General features: G+C 47.6%; 1 protein-coding gene across 1 annotated transcript in view; it reads left to right on the forward strand.

Annotated features, from left to right (window-relative positions):
• The window catches only part of Itga9 (integrin subunit alpha 9), a 306,519-nt gene that overhangs the window by 19,236 nt on the left and 264,932 nt on the right, over positions 1-22,351 (forward strand). The window contains exons 3-4 of the mRNA XM_057767071.1: positions 576-682; positions 10,074-10,197. Of these exons, the coding sequence (XP_057623054.1) occupies positions 576-682; positions 10,074-10,197 (231 nt within the window). The remainder of the gene's footprint in view (positions 1-575; positions 683-10,073; positions 10,198-22,351) is intronic.

Raw genomic sequence — 22,351 nt, forward strand, 5'->3', positions numbered from 1 at the left:
CATGCATGAACACACACTTTACTGAATACCCTTAACATGTATGCACATAGACAGACATGTAAACCTACACACATGATCGCACACCTCCAACATGTGCATACACACAAACACATGAATACACACCCCAACATGTATGCACATAGGCATACATTTAAACACACACATGAATGCAAACCCTCAATGTCAACAATACACAAATACACACCCTCAATACATATATACATGCACAAACATAAATACACATTTCCAACATGTACACACACACATGAAAAATTGTAAACATCCATTACAGAGCACAAAAAAAAAATCAAAGAAATGTCCTGATTTTCTTATCAGAAGAGGAGTCTTGTCCATGTGTGATCTGCTGTGTGAAATGTTTGGTACAGTGACCTCTCAGACATCCATGAGACACCCTTTTCTTCATGGAGATCTTTGCTATGGAAGAAGAATGGACTGAATTAAACAGCAACATTTGGTCACAAGTTTCTGTGGAGTTGACACTCCCGCAGGACCACTCTAGGAAAAGCAGCCAGCCGCGCCATTCTCAACCCACCTCTGGCCTCTCTTCCCACCAGGGAAAAACCGAGATGAGCCCTGTGGGAAGACCTGCAGGGGAGACAGAGATGAAGAGTGGATGGGGGTGAGCTTGGCCCGGCAGCCCAGAGCAGATGGCCGTGTTCTGGTAAGACCTCTGGGGAGAGGGTGACTTGGGGCAGGGTGGCACCCTAAGAATGAAGGACTCACTTCATTGGCAAGCTGGTTAGCACAGAAGCCAGAGCACAGCTGCTTTGAGGTGTGTCCAGGCTGCAGCTTCAGGCGCATGCACCTGTGTGCAACAGCGGCAGCTGTGTAGGTGACCCAACACAAAACCGTAAAGTCACTTAAAACATTGCGAGATGCTTTTATGATATTTAAAAGTAACTCAGTTGCGTGGTTCTTATGTGTGAACCTCACTGGTGACAGTCAAAGGCTGACATGCCTAGGACTTGCTTTTGTGTTTTCTTAGACACACTGGGTGTAGCTCAGTGGTAGAGTGCTTTTCCAGCATGCATGAACACTGATCAGTCCCAGGAGACATTAGGAGAGAGTGGGGGTGGGGAATAGATAGACACAAGTTTGTAATTTCATTTACTACCTAAGTATTTTTGTGTATGTCTTTAGGTTAAGGTATAATTTACATAAAATACATGAATCTTGGGGGTTCTAGCTTGGGTTTTGGCAACTGCACATGTCTGAACATCCCAGGAAGTTCTCTGGGTCTTTATCTAGTCAACCCTGCGAATCCCAGAGGCAGCCGCTGCCTTGTGAACATTGCTGTTGGTTTTTCTAGAATTTCACGTGAATGAAATTCTACCATGTGTTGAATTCCTGGGACAATCAGTGAAGGGGGGAAATTGACTCCTACAAGTTACCCTCTGAAGTATATACACACACAGACAACAGACAGATGTAATTAAAAAGAACCCCCATGACAGAACTTGGTTATGAGCCATTTCTCTTTCTTCTTTACACTCTCCTGTTGCGGTTTAAGCTAAGGCACTCAGGGATGCACACCTCACAGCCTGGTGACGTTTCCACACATGTATGTTCAGGAATCCCCATAGCCAGCACCCCGAGGGCTCCTTGTGCTCTTTCTCTGGTGGCTGGTGCCGTATACTGGGATCCACTTCAGAGGACCCAGCTTCTGCCCTCAGCTTTCCTCGAAGGCTGTAGGAAGATTTGTGTTTTACAAGTTCAAGGTCAAGAAGGGCATCCAGCTGCTGCATCTCAGGGTTTTCTGCTGCTACATCTCAGGGGTTTCCTTTGGACCACAAGCTGTCAAAGCTGGGGCTTTAGTGGATGTTTGCTCCCAGGGGAAATGGGTTTTCCTCAAGGATATGGGCCAAAACTTCCCAGACCCCTCTGGGGAGCTCTGTTCTCTGCTGATCTCAACCCCTACTCAATACACTTAAGAGCCCCTCCCCCATTGCTGGGTCCTTGGGAGAGGGAAGCAGCTGGATGCTGTCACTGACATTACAGCCGCCCCCGCCCCATCCAGACACTACTGTAGGTCTCATTGAACAACCCCCCATGTCTGCTGGCCTTGGATTCCAGTCCTTTAATCCCTGTCTCAGCAAGCCATGGATGATGGCCAAGCCACCACATTCCTCTAGGCATGGTGGCCTGACCCCACGGGGTGACTCAGCCCCAAAGGGCCAGAATCCTTGTCTGCCATTCTTGGGAAAGAGAGGGGGATAAACCAAGTATGTATATTCTCCAGAGGGGACCGAAAGCCGTGACTCAAACCAAGAGAAAGGACGTGGTAACGGGAGACAGTAATGCAGGAGATGCCCCTCCTGGCAGAGTCTAGAGATAGCCCGCTGTACCAAGATACACTTCCTTGGGGATGTGAAGTCTCAGTGTGGCTGAGAGCTTGTTTGCAAAGGTGCAAGACAAAGACTCAGCTCTGTGCCTGTTGGTACAGGACTGGACCCAGATGGGGGTCTTAAGTGAGGAGCATGGAAGACACTTGGCACAGGAATCAAGAAGGCAGGGTTGAGTATTCACAGGAAGTGGTGCTGTGGACAATCGTATCTAATTAACTGAGTTAAATTTCTGTCTTACACACTGATTGTACCATTCATTTGGTAAGCCACCCCGTATAGGTGCTGGAGAAGGAGAGGCAGACATGGGAGGGCATCTCCAGTTCTCATGTCTCTGGTCCTGCTGTAGTCACGTATGTATAACATGACATGATGTAGCACCTCAGCCTGCAAGAGTCTTATACGCCCTGAAGATTTAGACACTTTCTTGGGGCATATGTGTTAGTGATAAGTGAAAAGCTCACCTTCCTGCTAAAATCAGGAGACAGCGCCAGAAGCGTGTGTGAAAACATGGTTGCACAACAGAGTCTCTAGAATTCTTGATCCCGCAAATGCCGAACTCCGCATCCATTGACCACGACTCTCTCCCTACACCCCCTGGTTCCTGGTAACCATCATTCTAATTTTGAAGTGCTCGGCCATGTCAGATCCTGTTCAAGTGGAAGCAGGCTGTAATTGTCTTTTTATGGCGCTTTTTTTTTTTTTTTTCATTTAGCTCAGTGTCCTCACGGCTCAACTCTGCTGTGGCATGTGACAGGATTTATTTCTTTTCTCTTAGGACCAAGTGATATTTTAGCACATGTGCATACCATATTCTCTCTGTTCACTCATTGATGCATGTTTATGTGGCTCCTTGCTCCTTGCCGTTATGAATAATGTTGCCATAAACATTAACAAAGATTTGAGACCTCATTTTCAGTTTCTTCTACACACACACAATACACACACATGCACGCAGAAGTGGGATTATCAGATCATGTGGTAATTCTACTTTTTATTGTTGGAAAGACCTCCATACTTTGCCCTTCTAAAGTGCATGAACTATTTTGTGTTTGGCCAGCATGCAGAATGTTCCAGGTACATTTGTACTTCTGCTTGCCATTGTTGTCTTGTGGTACTGAAGATAGAATCCACAGCCTCTGGCACGCTAAGCACATATCCTGTTGCTGAGCCACACTCCCAGCCCAGCCCATTTACTTTCTAAATAGTGGCCATCCTAAGGAGTGTGAGGTGGTATTTCATGATGGCTTGTGTGTATATTTGTTATTTAAATCCATTTTCTTTTTCTTTAATATCTCACTTTTGCCTGTAAAGTCTTTCAGGGAGGCAAGAATTATTTTTTTAAATTAAAGGTACAGAAGGCATTTGAGCCCCCAGGAGGATCTTGTAGCGCTGGATGAGACCTATCTCCCTAGGGATACCGCCTTTGATTTCAATGGTGGGGGTGAAGAGGGATGGCTGCTTCGAAAGAGAACCTGGTATAGATTTCAAAGCAAAGAATAGAGGGGCGCTGTTGTAGAATATTAGTTGAAGATGTGTTACATTTGTTTATGCTGTGGAAAATTTGTTAAATGATACAAAGATGTGCTGTATTCTTTTATGTTGCATTTGTTTAACTCCATGAAGCTGTGATTCTTTGCCTGTCTAAAATATGTGATTGGTTTAAGAAAGAGCTGGACAACCAATAGTGAGGCAGGAGAAAGGATAGATGGGGCTGGCAGGCACAGAGAATGAATAGGAGGAGAAATCTGGGAAGAGAGGATGGGGGAGAAGAAAAGGAGAGAGGACTTCATGGGGCAGCCACTCAGCTATACAGCAAGGCACAGAGTGAAAAGAAAGGTATATAGAATACAGAAGGTAAAAGACCAGAGGCAAAAGCTAGACAGAGTAATTTAAGAAAAGCTGACTAGAAACACAAGCCAAGCCAAGGCTGGGTGTTCATAAGTAAGAATACATTTTCATATATTTATTTGGGAGTTGAATGGTAAGCCCCAAAGAGTAAAGAGTAAAAAACAAAACAAAACAAATCAAACAAACTCCAGGGAACTTGGAAAGCTATGGCAGGAAGTGAATTGTCTCAACTCCAAATGGCCATATCTGGACCAAAGCTGGCAAGACCTAGGATGTCAAGCTAGCCCATCAGGCTGACTTTGGCTGCTCGTCTTGGCTGTGTGGATAATGTGGTTCCTTCCAGTTTCCCCAGGGACCGAATGATCCCTGAAGCAAATGCTGCATCAGGATTGAAAGCAAGTTCCTTTGATTTCCACTCTGCTCCTGCACCCCAAGGATAGGAGAGGAGGACTGGAGATGGCTTAGGCAGTGATGTCACACAAGCACGAAGACCCAAGTCCAGCACTCTGGGGAGAGACACAGTGGACCCCTGGAGCTCACGGCCAGTCAGCCAGGGCAAACTGGTGAGCTCTTTCAAAAAATAAAGCTGGAAAGCAATGGAGGGAGGTCCTCTACATTGACCTCTGGCCTACACACACACACACACACACACACACACACACACACCCTATCCTGGAGGGCAGCTAGAACATTCAGAACCACCATCTCTCCTCATCAGAGCCGCCAAGCCTTAGATAACAAACTATATCTAAACTGCTCAGTTTTTCTGGGTGGAAGCAGTGCCTTCCGGCTCTAACTGCTGTTTCCTTTCTAAATGTCAGGGCCCTCTCCCTCTCATCTGTACTTCCCTTGTGTCCAAATTTCTTCAAAGCCACTGGGTCTGTTCCTGTGAGTACCCCTGTCGCTGTTTCCTGGTTTGGCGTATGCATGTGAACGGGCGCTTTGCTGAGATCTGCAAAAAAGTGCTTAAGTCATGAGAACACACTTTGCTGAGTTTCATTAGGTTAATAGCTGCCAATATTCCCAGTACTCCCAGCACCTTACCACCCTAGAAACCCTTTCCCTGTGTCCCCCAACTTCCACCAGCTGCAGGGTGACATCCCAGCCTCACTTTTAACCTGTGCCCACCACACATGTCTTAGTGGCCATAGCGTGGCCTGGCTGTGCATGGTGGACCTGGAAGCATGACAAAGGCTTGGCCTGTGCACAGCAAGTGCAGGTGTGTGAGGGCGGCAGGGACAGACAGGCATTTGTGACCAAGCCACCCTCAGGAAGGACGTGCTGTGTTCACACAAAGAAGGCCTTTGAAGGAAATTGGACATTTTCTTCCTATTTTTATTCCTTGGGAAGAAAATCAACCCTTATAACTTGAGATGTGTGAGAGGCTAGAATTTGGGGTGATGGTAGGTCCTTAGCCCTTTCCTAGGGTGAGAGGCTAAGATTTGGGGTGATGGTAGGTCCTCAGTTCCTTCCTAGGGTGATTTGGATGCTGAATTTAAACAGGTTATTGCCTTCTGGACCGTTCTCTTTTCTTCTTTCTCCTCCCCCTCCCACCTCTCTTCCTCCCTCCCCTCCTCCCACTTCTCTCCTCCTCCCTCTCTTTTTCTTTCTCTCCCCCATTTCATCTCCTCCCTTCTCCCTCTCTTCCTCCCTCTCCTCCTCTCTCTCCTTATCCTCTTCCTTCTCTTCTCTCTCTCTTCCTTCTGTTTTTTCTTCCTCTTTTTCCTCTGTCTCTTCCTTCTCCCTAGGCTGTTTCTTCTTTCTCTTTTCCCCTTTCTCCTCTTATTCCTCTTTTTCTTCTCTCATCTCAAAGCCAGGCCTTTGTCCACACTCCTAATCACACGCTATATCTTGTTTACACTCTTAATCACACACTGTACCTATTCACACTCCTAATCATACACTGTACTTTGTTCACACTCCTAATCACACAATATACGTTTGAGCTACTCCCATGGCCCAAAGCAAGCTTCCTGGAAGTTCTCTGCTTCTCCGTTCTGGCTGCTCTCTTCCCTTCCTACCACTCCCTGCTGCTTTGCAGTTACCCAGAGTCCTGCTCTTTTTATACAGGATGCAGGTCAGACTGATGTGTGTGTGATGATGATCAGGCTAAGCACAGTGCTTTTCTTCCTGTAATTTATGTTCAGAGTCCCTTTCTGTTTTCTGGAGTGGGGCCCGTCTTTGACCTTTGGTCTCTGTCCTCCCAGAATACTGTAAATTAGATGAGTGTAAAATGTAGTATTTGGGTCTCCTAGGCATTCTCCAAGGTCACTCCTAAACAGTTTATGGGATGGAAAGCAGACAGTACAATAAACACTGAGTGATGCTGTCCATGTGTCCAGTCGGCTGCCAGACCACACGGCGATGAACTTCGGCCTCTCCAACTCAGAACGTGATAGGTAACGAAGGCTCTCAAGCTGGACTGGGTCTTTCAGCTAGAATAAAGTCCATTTATCCGTGAACTGGGTGATCTAAGGGACTCACATTTGGAGACTGCAAGAACTAAGTCAGAACCTCCCCCTGCAAAAAATCAGTCAGCCCTTTATATCTGTGGGTTCTGTGTCTGTGCATCCGGTCTTTCCTACCCACGGACTGTGGAGTTGGTATCTTTGGATTTAACTAATTGTGATCAGAACTATTTTTTAATCTGCCTATATCCTAAGCATGGCCAGACCTTCCCCTTGCCATTGTGCCTAACAGCATGCTCTAACTATGTCTGCAGTGTTTGCACTGTAAGATGAGTGCAGAGATGGTTTAAAGTGTGTGGGGGCTGGGGAGATGGCCCAGTGAATAAGAACACCCTGTTCTGCAAGTGCCAGGACCTGAGTTCTAATCCCCAGCACCCAAGTCAAAAACCATATGACTGTGCATGACTGTAGGCCCTGCATGGAGTTGGGGAGCAGTCAGTCAGATTCTGGGAACTTTCTGGACAGCCAGCTTAGCTGCAGCTCTGGGTTCAGTGAGAGATCCTGTCTCAAGGTAGTAGGGTATCACACACATATGCCACATACACAAGGGTGTCCATGTGGAAGTGTGGGACAATAATCCTCACGGTCTTTTCCCGTTTCTCGCTGCATGCTGTTTCCATCTGCTGAGAGATGAGAAATGAGTGGGTTTTTCTTTGTGGTTTGTTTGTTTGTTTTCTGTATAAGCAAGCATCACATGGGGAGGAAAGATTGTAGCATGAAGTGGGAGCAACAGCCAATTGGTCTGTCATTGACTGTCTCAGACATGGCATGTGGGCATGCTCAGATCTCAGTGCCAGGCTGAGTGTGTCACAACGAGTCTGCCCTCTATTGCGTCTGGGCAGAGTGGCTTCTCAGGGACCCTGGTAGCAGCTTGACTGGAGGGAAGAAGGGCAGAGATGACAATGGGTGGGGAAGAGCCAGCACTGGAGGCCCTGGGGTCTCTCCAGCTAGGTGCTAGGGCCTCGTGGGAAGGGCTACAAGAACCTCCAGCGGCCCTGCTTCTCAGGAGGAATCAGGAATCTCAGCATGGAATAGAGAGATGAGACCCAGGGACCACGTGCTCCAGTCCTGTTCTCAGTGCTTACTCTGCTACTCAGCCACTCTGCTGCTCAGCGCTCCCATAAAGAGATGAGCGTTCTGGGCCAGGGAGACTGCTCGGTGGGTAAAAAAAAGTAGGAGGAGACAGTTGGCTACATGAAGCTGTCCCCTCACCTCCACACACACACACACACACACACGCACGGCAGAGCCCTGACTCGCCATCATTCTCACACAATAACAACATATTTTTTTAAAAAATTTAAGAAATTATCTTAGTCACTGTTCTATTGCTGTGGAGAGATGCTATGACCAAGGCAACGCTTATGAAAGAAAGCACTTAACTGGGGCCTTGCTTACACTTTCAGAGGTTTTGTCATGGAGGGAAGCATGGCAGGAGGCAGGTGCTCGAGCAGTAGCTGAGAACTACATCCTGATCCAGAGAGAGAGAGAGAGACAGAGACAGAGACAGAGAGAGACAGAGACATGCAGAGACACACAGAGAGACTCTGGCTTGGATGGACTTTTGAAACCACAAAGCCCACCCCCTGTGACACACTTCCCTCCAACAAGGCCACACCTTCCCATTCTACTAATCCTTCTCAAATAGTTCCACTCACTGGTGACTAACCATTCAAATATATGAGCCTGTTGGGGCCACTGTTATTCAAACGACCACAAACATCCGATCAGAAAGGGAGGGTTTTGTCATCTCCTCTTGGGATGGCAGAAGTCAAAGGCTGACCAGCAGCTTGCTGAATGTCATGACTCACTGAAACCCTGTGTAAAGGAAGCGGACTGTCTGGGCAGGTGCTTCAGACGGTAAAGTGTCTGCTGGGTAACTCTAAGGACCTCAGTCAATCCTCGGCAGCCACAGGCAAAAGCCAGCCTGGTGGAAATGGTTGTAACCCTAGCACTGAGGTGGTTGAGTCAGGTGGATTCCCTGGGATTTGGTGGTCACCCAGACCCCAAGCTGAATTGGCAAGTTCCAGGTAAAAATGAAGACACTATCTCAAAAAACTAGATAGATGACTGGCTTTGTGGGAGCCTAGGCAGTTTGGATGCTCACCTTACTAGACCTGGATGGAGGTGGGTGGTCCTTGGACTTCCCACAGGGCAGGGAACCCGGATTACTCTTAGAGATGATGAGGGAGGGGAACTTGTTGGGGGAGGGGGAGGGAAATGGGAGGTGGTGGCAGGGAGAAGGCAGAAATCTTTAATAAATAAATAAAAAAAAGTGATAAAAAAAAGAATGAAACTTGAGGTTGAGGTCTGTTCTGCTCTCTCTCTCTCTCTCTCTCTCTCTCTCTCTCTCTCTCACACACACACACACACATGCACACATGCACACTGGGTTCTCACTCAGGAAAAGGCACAGGCTGGGCTGTGCATCCATTCCCTTAAGCCCGGTACCTTTCCCATGGAGACTCTCAGGCCACACTGGGACCAGAGGTCACGTCCCATCACAAGCACGGAGTGTTCTGCAGGGCGGGATGAGCCGGGTCTATGCTCTGACTGGTGGCTCTGGTTCTCTTACTAGAAACTGCTCAGCTCAGTGTCTCCTCAAATGCTGGACCCCAGCACTGAAAAACTACTCTGGAAAGCAGGCTGAGGGCCACCTGTCCCTAAGGGTCTCCTCATCGTCCCATTGTTTGGCACTATCATTCATCCACCCTCCACCCAGAGCCTTCTCTCTGCTGCTCCCTTCTTGGCTCAGGTCTCTCCTCACAGGACTCTTTCTGACTGGCCTGTGAAAGGCAACCACTGCCTGGCACTGGGGAGCCATCTTCACTAAAGGTTTAGAGACACAGTGGTGTGCACTTCCCAAAGCTCGTTAAGGGTTCATTTGAGATGTGTGTTGCTGGGCACTAAATTACTTCAGTAGATGGGCCAGCAGCAAACACCTACTTCCGGTTATAGAGGTGCATGCTGAATGTCTCTGCAGGTCAAAATCCAAGAATAATTCCTCCTCTTCCCAATGTCTCCTTGCCTTGTCCTTCTTCTCTTCCTTTAGCTTCCCTGCTCACCATTCTTCCCCTGGAGCCTCCAAACCTCTCTCCATTCTCGCATCCTCTTTCTGGAAGCTCCTTCCTCTTATGCCCAGTGTGGAGAGTGCTGTACCACCCTCTGTCCTCTGCATGGAAACCACTTCTCTCTCTCCAGACTCGAGACTACTGTCTTCTTTCATTCCTCCCCATGCTCAGTTCCAGCTATGATAGTCGTTTTTTTGTTTTGTTTTTGACTCACTGTCTCTCTCCTCCCAGTGGCCTGCCAGGCGCTTGTTCTCTTTCATTCTGCTTTTCTGATACACTGATGTGAACTTTCTGTTCTTATTCCCTCTCTGTCCCTTTAGGCTTGTGCCCATCGTTGGAAGAACATCTACTATGAAACAGACCACATCCTGCCCCATGGATTCTGCTACCTCATCCCGTCTAACCTCCAGGCCAAAGGCAAGGAGCTGATCCCCTGCTATGAAGGTGAGTGGGGATTCCCCCCGTGCCCTCCTCATTGGGTGACTTCCACAGCCCCCAGCCTCTTTCTCCACATCACCCCCTTAGCATTTCCATGGATTTCCATACGCCAACAGTGAGCAGGGTTATCTGTCCTCAGATTGATTCTGGCGTCAAAGCCGTGTCCAGGGAAGAGGCATCTAGAAAGGGGACAGTGGTCCAGGCCCTGTCCAGGCCTGCCTACTCCTGGCACAGAGTCCATGGTGCCCTTTACGATGTCCCAGAGACAAACTTTAGCCGAGGGATCCAGTGCTTCTCTGAGGTGTCTGGCACTGATGGTTTTTATTGGGTCATGGGAAACTCACCGTCCTTTTCTGAACCCAGTTTTCTTATCACAAATCTCAAGAACTGGCCCACAGTGCCGCTGCAATGTCAGGATGGTCACTGGACTTCCACATGACTCCTGAATGTTCTAGGCTGGGTAAAGGGACAGTCCAGCATCCATAAAACAATAGTATAGCAGAAGTTTGTGGCCCAGCTCCATCATTCAGTCATCTCGTGATACCCTACTTCTGACTCTTGTTGAATGTCCTAGAACCAGACAGTGACACAGCCTTTGGGTCTGAGGAACACTTAGTATCAGTCAGCTATCACTGCGTAACAACACGTTTTCATGCTGAACAATAATAAATGTGAATTTCCCTCCCCCGACACTTATACAACTCCACACAGGCTGGGGTCCTCTAGCACAGCTTGGTGGGCTCTGGCTGCAGGTTTTCTTCAGCTCCACCCTCCATGTTCCCTTCTGAGACCAGTAGAGCTACACGGATATGCCATGAGAGTGCAGGGCGCACTTGGGGTCTTCTCCAGTGCCCTGCTTAGAACTGCAGATGCTTGGGCAAAGCTTAGTCGTTGTTCAGCCAATTGAGTCTGAGCTTTAGATGCTTCTTGGGGAGCTCCACTCCCTCCTTTCCGAGGCCTGTCCTGGTGAGCTGAGCTAGCTCACTCTCTAAGTGCAAGACTCTTCAGTTTCTAATTGCCTCTCACCTGTTTGAAAAGAGGTCTCCCTGGCGAGGTCCACACTGCCTGGTGTTTACCTGGGTTTTCTTAGGTTTTGCACTTATGACCGTCGACAGGGTTTTGACACTGTCTGGATATTGCAAACTATTTTTGTCTTATGGGGGCGGGCACGGCACCGTGTGGAACTCAGAAGGCCCAAGCAGGATGTTCTGTGAGTTGTTCTCCCAGGAAGGCCAGCAAGGACATGACACGAGGCATGGGCCCTCTTCTGGTGGAAGATGGGCCACGTTCATAGCCATCTTCTCTGCTTCAGCATCTGGTTGGCTCTAGTTGGGCCAGATGGGAAGGCTGAACTCTGGCCCTGTTTGCCTTAATATTGTACTAATGGGAAGAAAAATTTCATCTAGGGTACATGAGTTCCCATCTCAGTTGAATGAATGAATGAATGAATGAATGAACAAATAACAAACAAATAAATAAATTCAAGTCATCAGTCAAGGGTGGGAGCACATGAGCACCAAGCCAGGAGATTGGGTTCCCACACACCTATCTCAGCACTTCCTGCATCCCAAACCACTCACGGGTCCCAAACAGAAACACATAGAACAGACATAACTTCAATTTGTAGCCAGAGGCCACCCTTGTAAGCTGAACCCCAGCTCTGTGCATAGCTGCACTAGTGAGAAACCGACATTTGTGGTCATTTGCCGTGAAGACTCTCAGTCCTTATGCAGAAGTAGCTAACTGACGCCGGGCTCAGTTCAGGAACTCAGGCCTCGTGCTTTCTCGATTTCCTGACTCCATGATCAGATGCAGCCAGAGAAGACATTAGCAAGTTTTACTCCCACCTGGCTTTCTCTCTTAAGGACAGATACACATTCTAATTTGTACTTTGGCAAATCAAACAGTGAGGGGTGGGGCTGGTCTAGGGAGTCCTGAGACGAAGAGCAGCTGCTTAAGACAACTGAAGACTGGACAATGGTTCTGTGTTCTTGGGTCTGTAAAACGAGAGGGTTGGTGATGCTCAGATCTCTCTAGAAGACGACCGGTGAGAGGGGACTAGGTGGGGGGCAGGCCACAGTGAGAGGGGACTAGGCGGGGGGCAGGCCACAGTGAGAGGGCCCTTGCCTGCACTGTTGGTTTTGGAGACCTCCACTTCCCTGTTCTGAGCTCCGAACAAAGCCAACTTGGGTTCCTAAAACAATCACGATTTTCTCTTAATGTGGAAAATCTCAGTGATGCAAGCTCCCTGTTGCAGGTGGGGAATCACATTGTGGTTAAGGACAATGGAAGCATTCAGTGTTTAACAGAACCTTTCAGAAGCTGCCCAGGCGGGCTCGCTAGGCATCCAGGTCCAGAGAGATAAGCATGGTTATACAGATAAGCGTGGTTATGCAGATAAGCTTGTTATGCAAGTGGGAGTTTTCACTTGGTGATTCGTGGTGTGGTGACCCAGTGTCTGGAACAAAAAGCTCAGAACTCCAATTGCCAGAGTCTCACTCCTACCTCCACAACATCCTCTCATTGACTACTGATGAAGATTTTAATTCTGTGTCTGCCTTAAGTGATCAATACTTTTGAGTTCTTAGAGCAGTGCTGGCATATATCTGCGAACATGGAATATGCTGAACTTATTACATATGGTAACATGCTTGTTAGATGCCAGTGAGCTAGGCACTAAGCAAGGTTCATTAATCACTGTAAGGGGACTGTTTCAGGGATAGAGCCCGGTTAGTTCTCTTAACTGCCCGATAGGCATCAGATAGACAAAAGCCGACAGATACAGTCTCAGAAGAGAGGGCAGTGGAGCACAGGAGTAGAATAAAGAAGAGAGGGGGAGAGTATGTGAGGAGTGACAGAGACCCAGTGGGCATGGGGAGGGGCCATGAGAGATGATAGTGACAGAGGGATCCGAGGAAAGGGTACGAGCACATGCATGAGGGATGGGGAGGTGGCTCAGTGGTTAAAGTGCTTGCCACCCAAGCACGAGGACCAGAGTTTAGGTCCCCAGACGAATGCCAGGTGAATGTGGTATAACACTGGAAGGCGGAGGCAAGTGGGGTCCCCACAGGAGCCTGGCTAGTGAGACTAGCTGTGTGGTGAGCTCTGGGTTTGACTGAGAGGCCCTGCATTCATGAGCTCTGGGTTTGACTGAGAGGCCCTTGCATTCATGAGCTCTGGGTTTGATTGAGAGGCCCTGCATCAGTGAATAAGGCAGAAGGGCACTTGAGGATGATTCCTGACACTAATCTTGGGCCTTGACATGTATGCATGCACACACACACACACACACACACACAGAAATCTTGCACTTGCAGGAGAGAACATAGGAAACCCCATGTCTGAACATTGGTGCTGTGTAGGATTGACTTCCCCACCTACACATGTTCTTTTGGGTACCTCTCCCCAAGGGTGTGAGCAGCATCCCAGCTCCAGGAGGCATTAATTCATTGTGTGATTATTTCATTGTATGATTAAGGGAATTGAAACCTGATTAAGGTTTGTGTGACTTACAGTCTGTGTAAGTCAGGAAAGTGAGGCCGGAGGAACGCTACTGTGAGTTGCGGCAGCCTGCGCAGGGCGGGGGCTGGAGAGCGTCCTGTTTCCAGGCTCTTTCTGAACAATGACAGAATGCAGAAGCAGCTGAGGCAGGCTTGCTGGAGGCTAATGAACCACACTGCCTCCTCCTTGGCATAGTTAAAGCTCCTGCCTGCTCTGCAGTGGGAGTGGGTGATGGCATGCCTCCCCTCCTCTTTCGGTTGTTATGGGGGAGCTCACGGGAAAGCTCAGACGACAGGGCTCAGGAAGCCGACCTGTTGTTCTGTAGTGCTGGTTCCTCATAGGGCTTCCTGCAGGTCCGCTGTGAAATCTTAGGAAGATGGGAAGGTTAGTTTGATAAAGTCTCTGAGGATGGTCACCTTTTGAAATGTCTTGAGGTTTTTTTCTGTTGTTGTTATTGTTTTTTTTTTTTTTTTTAAAGAATTAATTGCTGAGAGGTGGTGGCACATGATTTTAATTCCAGCACTCAGAAGGTAGAGAGAGGTAGGTAGATTCTTGAGTTTAAGGCCAGCCTGGTCTACATAATGAATTTCAGGACATCCAGTTCTACACAGAGAAACCCTGTCTCAAAAAAACAAATAAATAATTAAATAAAAGCAAACAAACGAGAAAGACATATTTTATTTTTAAGTATGTGTGTGTGTGTGTATGCGCATGTACTCACACGTGTGCATGCAAAGGAGTGAAGGTGCCCATGAAAGCCAGAAGGGGACACGGGATTCCCTGTGGCTGAATTCGCAGGTGGTTTTGAGTCATCTGAACTGGGCTCTCTGTGAGAGCAGTACACACTCTTAACTGCTGAGTTATCTCTCCTGTTCCTCAAGCTTTTGATTTCTTAAAACATAGTGGTCTTGGGTTTGGCAGAGGATGTTTTCCTCATGGCCGCTCAGGCGCTCCCTGTTGGATGGGAGAGGCTACCAAAATATTCTGTTGAGATCGGGAACCACAGAAGGAACCAGAAATGAGAGAGAGTAGGCCATCACGTAAGATAAACCAGCAGTGCACCCCTTCAGCAGCATGTGATATTTACACTTGCTTCTTAGGAGCATGGTGTCATTGTGCCCCTATGCTGTCTTTGTGGGAATATGGGAGAAGATGAGAACAAAGGGGGGGGGTAACTGGGGGAGACTCCCAGAGAAATAGAGTGGGCACTGCTGAGTGTTAGTGACTGTAGATTCACCGGAAATGTTTCTTTGTAAGCACGTGTCTGTGTGTGGGTGTGTGCGTGTGAGTCCAAGTGCCCCAGGAGGTCAGGGGTCAGAGGTATCAGATCCCCCAACTATGTCTCCAGCTACCACACCAGGGTATGCTTAAGCCTCCCAAAACAGTCTATCAGTACATGTGATAGACTCAAGTACAGACACTGCCTGTATCTGTTATCCCTGAACTCATCAAGACCAGAGAAGCCAGAGCTCAGCAGCAGACTGTCAACAACTCATCTTTTTATCACGATGGGAAAATCTCACGAGTCTGGGGTGACTCCAGAGCAGCCTGGTAAAATTCACAGAGTGTTTACTGCTGGAGAATCTTAGTCAGAGGCCAGTGGGATGCTCAGCTGGCAAAGACAGTTGCTGCCAAACCCGACCACCTGAGTTTGAATACCAGGCCCCTCATGGTGGAAGGAGAGAATTGGTGCCTGTAAGTTGTCCTTTGACCTCCAAATATGTGCAGTAGCATGTGCACATGCCTCTGCCCCACAAATCATAAGAAAATAAACAAACGAGTAAATATAGTCTGTTTTGTTTTAAAGAAAAGTAGCTAGTAGCGGCGATGGTGCCAGCTGTGTTTTGGGATGCGGTGCTATCAAGCATCCCTATGACTGAAAAGTGTCTGTTCCGCCTTTCAAATTAGGTGGCTTTACACGAACAAAGTTTCTGTGTCCTCTCCCGTAAACTGGGGAGATGGTACCTCCTAATGAGGGGTCTGAGGTGATGGGAATTTTCTGATTAGCTTTCCAGGCATGTAATATTCTCAGAGGGTGATCAGTGGGCGCTCCTTTAGTGAACTGATAACTAAGGGCGGAGAGCCGAGTCCCGTTAGAGTGATCTGTGAAGTCAGGCCTCTCTGTGAAGCTGGGGCTGGTCTGAGATTCTCTGTCCTCCGGCCCCAGCCTCCCAGATGCTGGCATTACAGGAGTGTGCCACCGTGCCTGGATTATACTTCTGAACTAGCTCGGAAGATCTTCCTTGTGCGGTCTGTTGGGTTAGTCCTCTGCGGTGTACAAATGTTTGTCAGTATTAAAGGGGTCTGAATTGATCACATTGTACTGTGCTTTAATATTAATTTTTAAAGACTTTTCAGAGCAGCTAGCTGGCCTTTTATTCCTCGTGTGCATTTCTTAAGGCAGTGGTCATGCCCAGTGAAGGAACCAGACCAAGGCATTCAGTCGTGAAGACAATTGTTTTTCTCCTCTTAATGCTGAAGACCAGGACCCAGCAGGGGATAAAAATCAATCATGATCCATTTACAAATCAAAAGCGGTTGAGCTTTGGGTGGGTTTTTCTTTTGTTTTAGAAAGGATTGTAAAGGGCTAAGCCCATCCATTTAAAAATTCAAGTAGAAGCCCCATTCATTTTATTAAATAATGAGCCCTGGTTTTGCACAGGGCTTTCTGCTTTCCAAAGAGCATTTACAAACATCATCTCAAATAAATACAGTGAATTAAACAAGAGGCTGCTCTTCTGAATCTTGTCCAGTTAAGAGGAGGGTCCTGGGGCTGGACAGATGACTCTGTTGGTAAAACGCTTGCCAGATAGGCATGAGAACCCCACTCAATCCCCTAGAACCCATGTTTGAAAAAACAAAGCTGGTTTCAAAATGCACATCTGTATTCCAGCTCTGAAGATCCCTGGGGCTCACTGGCCCCCCAGCCTGGTCTGTAGAGCTACAAGCTCAGTGAGAGTTCTGTCCTAGAGAGGGTGAAGGGTGACTAAGGAAGACCCCTGATGCTATCATCTCACCTCCACATACATGAGTGCACACACATATGGGCATACACACATAGTCGGAGACACACAGACACACACATAGGCATACATGCAGAAAGACACAGACAGACGCAGACACGCACACACAGAGGCACATACACACATAGACAAAGACGGACACAGACACACAGGCATACATGCAGACAGACACAGACAGACGCAGACACACACACAGGCACATACACAGACAGACACAGATAGGCACAGATGGACGCAGACACACATAGGCACACACATACAGACAAAGACGGACACAGACACACACACACACAGGCATACATGTAGAAAGAGACAGACGCAGACACACACACATACAGGCAAATACACACACAGACAAAGATGGACACAGACACACACACACAGAGGCACACACACAGGCAGACAGACACACATATACAGGTGCACACACACACAAACACAGACAGACACACAGATAAACATGTACATACACAGACAGACACACACAGACACACATGCAGACAGACACAGACAACACAAAACACACACAGGCACAAATGCAGACATGTATACACAGACAGACATAGACATACACACAGATACAGATGGACACACACATAGACAGACACAGACACACAGATAGACATGCACACACAGAGACACACACACAGACACACAGACACATACATGCACACAGAAACACACAGATCAATACACACGCACACACACACACACATGAAACACGGGACATGAGAAATGGAGAGTGGCTCCACAGGACAGTCAGGGCTGAAAGGAGGTCAGTGGTCTCTGAAAGTGGCCCTGAAATTCAAGAATTCTAAGTTTCTTCTTGGAGCCAAGACTTTTGGGGCAAAATTGGATTCTAAATGTCAAATAAGTTTCCACACACAGTGCAGGTTTACTGTCTAAATTACATCTCTAACATTACAGATGTCCACGTTCTCCAGTCTGTCCTAAAGGTGCCTGTTTGTGTGGCTGAGTGTCTTGAGGAATGTTCTCTGGAAATGCCCAGACTGGAAGTCACCTGAAAATTATTAAACACCTCTCAGGTGCTGGGAGTTGGGGCAGGCACTTGAATTTGTGATCGTACTTAAGATCACATCACTTTGGGGTCAGCGTTTTTCTTGTAGTTTTATGAGACAGAGTCCTGCCACATAAGCCCTGATTGCCCCGGGACCCACTGTGTAGCGAGGCTCCTGGCTTTGCCTCCTGGGTGCTACAGCTACAGGCATGTGTCACCCTGTCTGCATGGGGTCAGGGTTCATAGCCAAGTTGTAGAGATGAGAAAACTGAGGTTCAAGGGAAGTGGGTGAAGGCTTTATTAAGGATGTATTGAGCTCGGAGAGTTGTTGGCCTTTTCTGTGCAGCGTAGGTTTCGCCATGTGGCCCTTTTCCGTGGGCATGCTGGTTTCTTTGTGGTCTGTGGGGGCCTTGAACCATCACAGGGAAAGGTCTCTAATTTTTATGTTACGAAGCTGATGGCTCTTCAGGATCACACTTCGGGATTTGTGTGTGTGTGTGTGTGTGTGTGTTTAATCTTAGAGGTACTCCAGAGGCAAGCCCCATCATTACTGAGTGCAGACAGCCTTAGTTACATTTAATTTTGATAGCGCAGCTGTTCATCATTGGTTATTTCATAAGTATGTTTGCTTCAGCCACAACATTGACTTCTGTTCAGTTCTCAGCAGGAGCTCTCCCTGAAACGTGACTGTCTCATGCCCAGGGAGTTGGAGGAGACAGAATATTGCTCACTAGACCCTGGGTGGAAGCAACTATTAATGTGTTAAAATTCTATTTTATTTTGTAATTAAAAAATATTGATTTTTAATTGTGTGCGTGTGTGTCAGTAGGTAGGCATGTGCTTCTGAGTGCAGTGCTTGTGGTGGCCAGAAGGGGAACGTTGGATCCCCTGGAATTGGAAATCTGACTCCAGTTCTCGGCAAGAGCAGTAAGATCTTGCTATTAACAGCTAAACCATCTCTCCAGTTCTTTTCCTTGTAATTTTTATTGTCAAAAATATACATAATAATTAACATGGTAGTCATTTTTTGAAGTGTGCCTCAATGCCACTCGCACTGGGCAAACCGTCCCTACTGCCTCTCTCCAGAACCCTTTCATGGTTCCCATCTGAAATGCCCTCTTCCCCCACCCCCCGAGTTTCCTTACCCTGGCTCCCTCCCACAAGCAGAATCGACTTGCTAACATCATTTAGCCCAGTAACCTCCAGGTATATTCTATGTCGTAGAATGTATCAACATTTCTCTCCACTTCAATGCAGAATAATATTCCACTGTAGCCGTCTGCCCCGACACCCACATACTGAGACAATGGGGATGATCTTTCGGGAACTCACCAAGGCCAGCTGGCCTGGGTCTAAAAAAGCATGGGATAAAACCAGACTCACTGAACATAGCGGACAATGAGGTCTGCTGAGAAGTCAAGAACAATGGCACTGGGTTTTGATCCTACTGCACGTACTGGCTTTGTGGGAGTCTAGGCAGTTTGGATGCTCACCTTACTAGACCTGGAAGGAGGTGTGAGGTCCTTGGACTTCCCACAAGACAGGGAACCCTGACTGCTCTTCGGGCTGATGAGGGAGGGGGAGTTGACTGGGGGAGGGGAAGGGAAATGGGAGGTGGTGGCGGGGAGGAGGCAGAAATCTTTAATAAATAAATAAAAAATTAAAAAAAAATAAATAAACCTTCCTTTGGAAGAACAAGCCTTAAAGGTGGCAGACGGAGGCTGGAGGCCAGCAGCCACTCCCGTCACTGCTGACTAAAGCTACTGAGCTGCGCGGCTTTAGGTAAACCGCTGGCCATGGACAATGGCGCCCTGATCTGTATGAATGCAAAAGGTCAAAACTATCAAATATTCTCAACAGCTCTTTTCTCCTCTTCAAATCCCCTTCTTCCTTAAGTTCTCCATGCAGTCAACTTTCAGGAATTGCCAGAGTCTCTTCAGGAACTGTTGAGATAAGTTTCTCCTCTTCCTCTCCAACCTCACTATTTATAGCGTTACCCCGAATTTCTCATTTAGATGGAAGTCCGTCAGAGTGGAAATTAGTTTATCTTTCCTTCCTTTTGGGGGAGGTAAATGCTCGTTTTATTACTAAAGACCTGATAACATGGACTCCTAAATTCCTGTCTTATTTTCAGTTACGAAGAAATTTATCACTCCTTGGGGATGTTTGGAAATGATTTAAGCCTGGGAAGCCGTTTTCCTTGACCCCGACTCTTTGTTTCCTGGCTGAGTTAGGAACAAGAGGAAAAAGATTTTGAAATCGGTGCATTAAGAAGACTAATTCTGAGCAGGACATGGCCTCATGGTTCGTGTGTTTACTGTGCAAGCATGAGCTGACTTCAGATCCCCAGTGCCCATGCAAAGACAAGTGTGGGGTGCATGTGTGTAACCCTAGCGCTGATATGGGGGACAGAGATAGTCAGCTGGTAGGGGTTCACTCGGCAGTCATGCTAACCACCTCAGTGGGCTCTGAGCTCATTGAGAGATCCTGTCAGAAAGGGGGAACATGATCAAGGAAGACACATCACGTAAACCTTTGGCTTCCACACGTGAATACACGGGCGAGGGCATCTGCACACATGTGCACACCTACACACTAGCTTTGCCAAAAGCTAAAATAGAGCTACTGCATGAGTAGCCTGTCCTGTTCCCAGCTAACTACATGAGGGTCGCTAAGTCAGCAGTCCGCAGGGACATCTGCATATTCCTGTTCACTGAGGCGCTGTCCAAAGAGCCAAGATGTAAGACAGACTAGATGCCCATCAAAGGAATACATAAATGTATATGCTTACAACATATATATATTTATACACACACACGTATATTTCAATACATATATATTAGTTGGGCCATTAAAAAGTGAAATTCTTTGATTTTACAGAAAGTGGATGGAGCCCGAGATCATCATATTGAGTGAAATAAGCCAGACTTATAAAGATGAACAACACGCTTTCTATCTTATTTGTAGGTTGCCATAGTTAATTTTTGTCAAATTAGCACAAACCTAGACATAGCTAGGAAGAAAGAATCTCAGTTGAGGTATCGCATCTATCAGGTCATCCTGTAGACATGTCTGCTCATTGTCTTGGTTGCTGAGGGATGTGGGAGGGTCCACCCCATGGTGAGCAGTGCGTCCTGGGCAGGCGTCCTTGCTCTAGAAGAAAGACCCTGAGCAAGCCGGGGAAGCAGGCCAGAGAACAGCTCTCCTGCATGACCATGCATCAGCTCCTGCCTTGTCCCTGCTCAGCCTCCTTCAATGAGGGACTGTCAGCTGTAAGGTGAAATAACCCCTTCTGCTCAGGCTGTTTTAGGCCAGTGTTTGCATCACAGCTGCACACTAGGTTCTAGAATTCTCCGTAGACACACCTGTATTCCTACAAGCACTAATTCCTAAATCACTGTTTAATGTTCAGTTACTAAGCCATTTATCATTTCTTGATGACATGCTTGTGCACACGTGCGCGCGCGCACACACACACACACACACACACGGTTATATGCATGACTATGTATTATCTGGAAGCATAGGACAGACTGAAGGAAGGAAGGAGCTTAGTTGGGGAAAAGGGAGAGGAGACTAACATGTGGAAATGGGAGGAAATGAATATGTCAAAGTACACAATATACCCCAAAGCAATTGTCTTTATGAAGCCTCAAATGATGTGTAATTAACACAGACAAAAAAAGAGGAGAAGACATAATTGGCTTTGGAAAAATTACATTCTGTGTAATAGAAGTGAGATCCTATGGGGAGTGTGTGCACGCCATTGTCCTCTGTGGCTCTAAGTGCTTACCCTAGCATCCGGTTCCATGGCCTTCTAATGTCAATCACAGCTGACTAGCTTCAGGTCGACTGCAGGTATTTGAAGCCCGTGTTTCTCCTCATCTTGGAATGACCTTCTGTTTAGGCAGGGTTTGTGAAACCAGCCCCTGAACCAAGGAAAAACGCTACCACCTTGGAGGGTCGAGCCCAGGACTTGAGGAATGAAAGCGTGTGGTGCTAGCCAAGCATCGCAACCCTGCTGCAGCAGAGAAGTCTCCGCTCTACTTCCAGGTCCCCTTCCTCGGCCCCGTATTTGCTTAGTGGCTTCAGTTTCCCTGGGTCAAACAACTGGGCCCATTACAGAGAAGGCAAGCTACTGCCATGGAGCCTGCTTCCCTTCTGTCTTTGAGGTGGTTACATGTTTTTGTTCTGTAGCTGAGAGAGCTCTATGTGGCCACAACTGTGGGAATTGCTGGAGACTAAGCCCAGGACGTGCTAGATGCTGGGGCCAACTGCTTTTGTGTTTGTATACAAAAGGGTCTTCCTGGGAATTGGGGAGACTGGAGGTCACCCCAGCTCCTCCCAGATCCCTCGGATCCCTCTATGGGGCGTGCTTCCTGAACTGCCCAATGAAGGCTGCATGACTCAGGCTTTCTGGGCTTTGCTTGGGCCAGCCCCATGACCTTGGCTTTACCCAGCCCACTTCCACAGCTTTGTGCACAGGATATTTCTCCTACTCAAGACTAGATAAGCAGAATCAGGTGTTTAGGTTTTTATTTGAATGAAGATTTCAGGTATTTGGCTAGATTAGTATAGCCCTCTGTATTCTAGACCCTTAGTGTCTGTAGATGTTGGT

Source organism: Chionomys nivalis, chromosome 4 (assembly GCF_950005125.1).
Source record: "Chionomys nivalis chromosome 4, mChiNiv1.1, whole genome shotgun sequence".
Taxonomy (NCBI): domain Eukaryota; kingdom Metazoa; phylum Chordata; class Mammalia; order Rodentia; family Cricetidae; genus Chionomys; species Chionomys nivalis.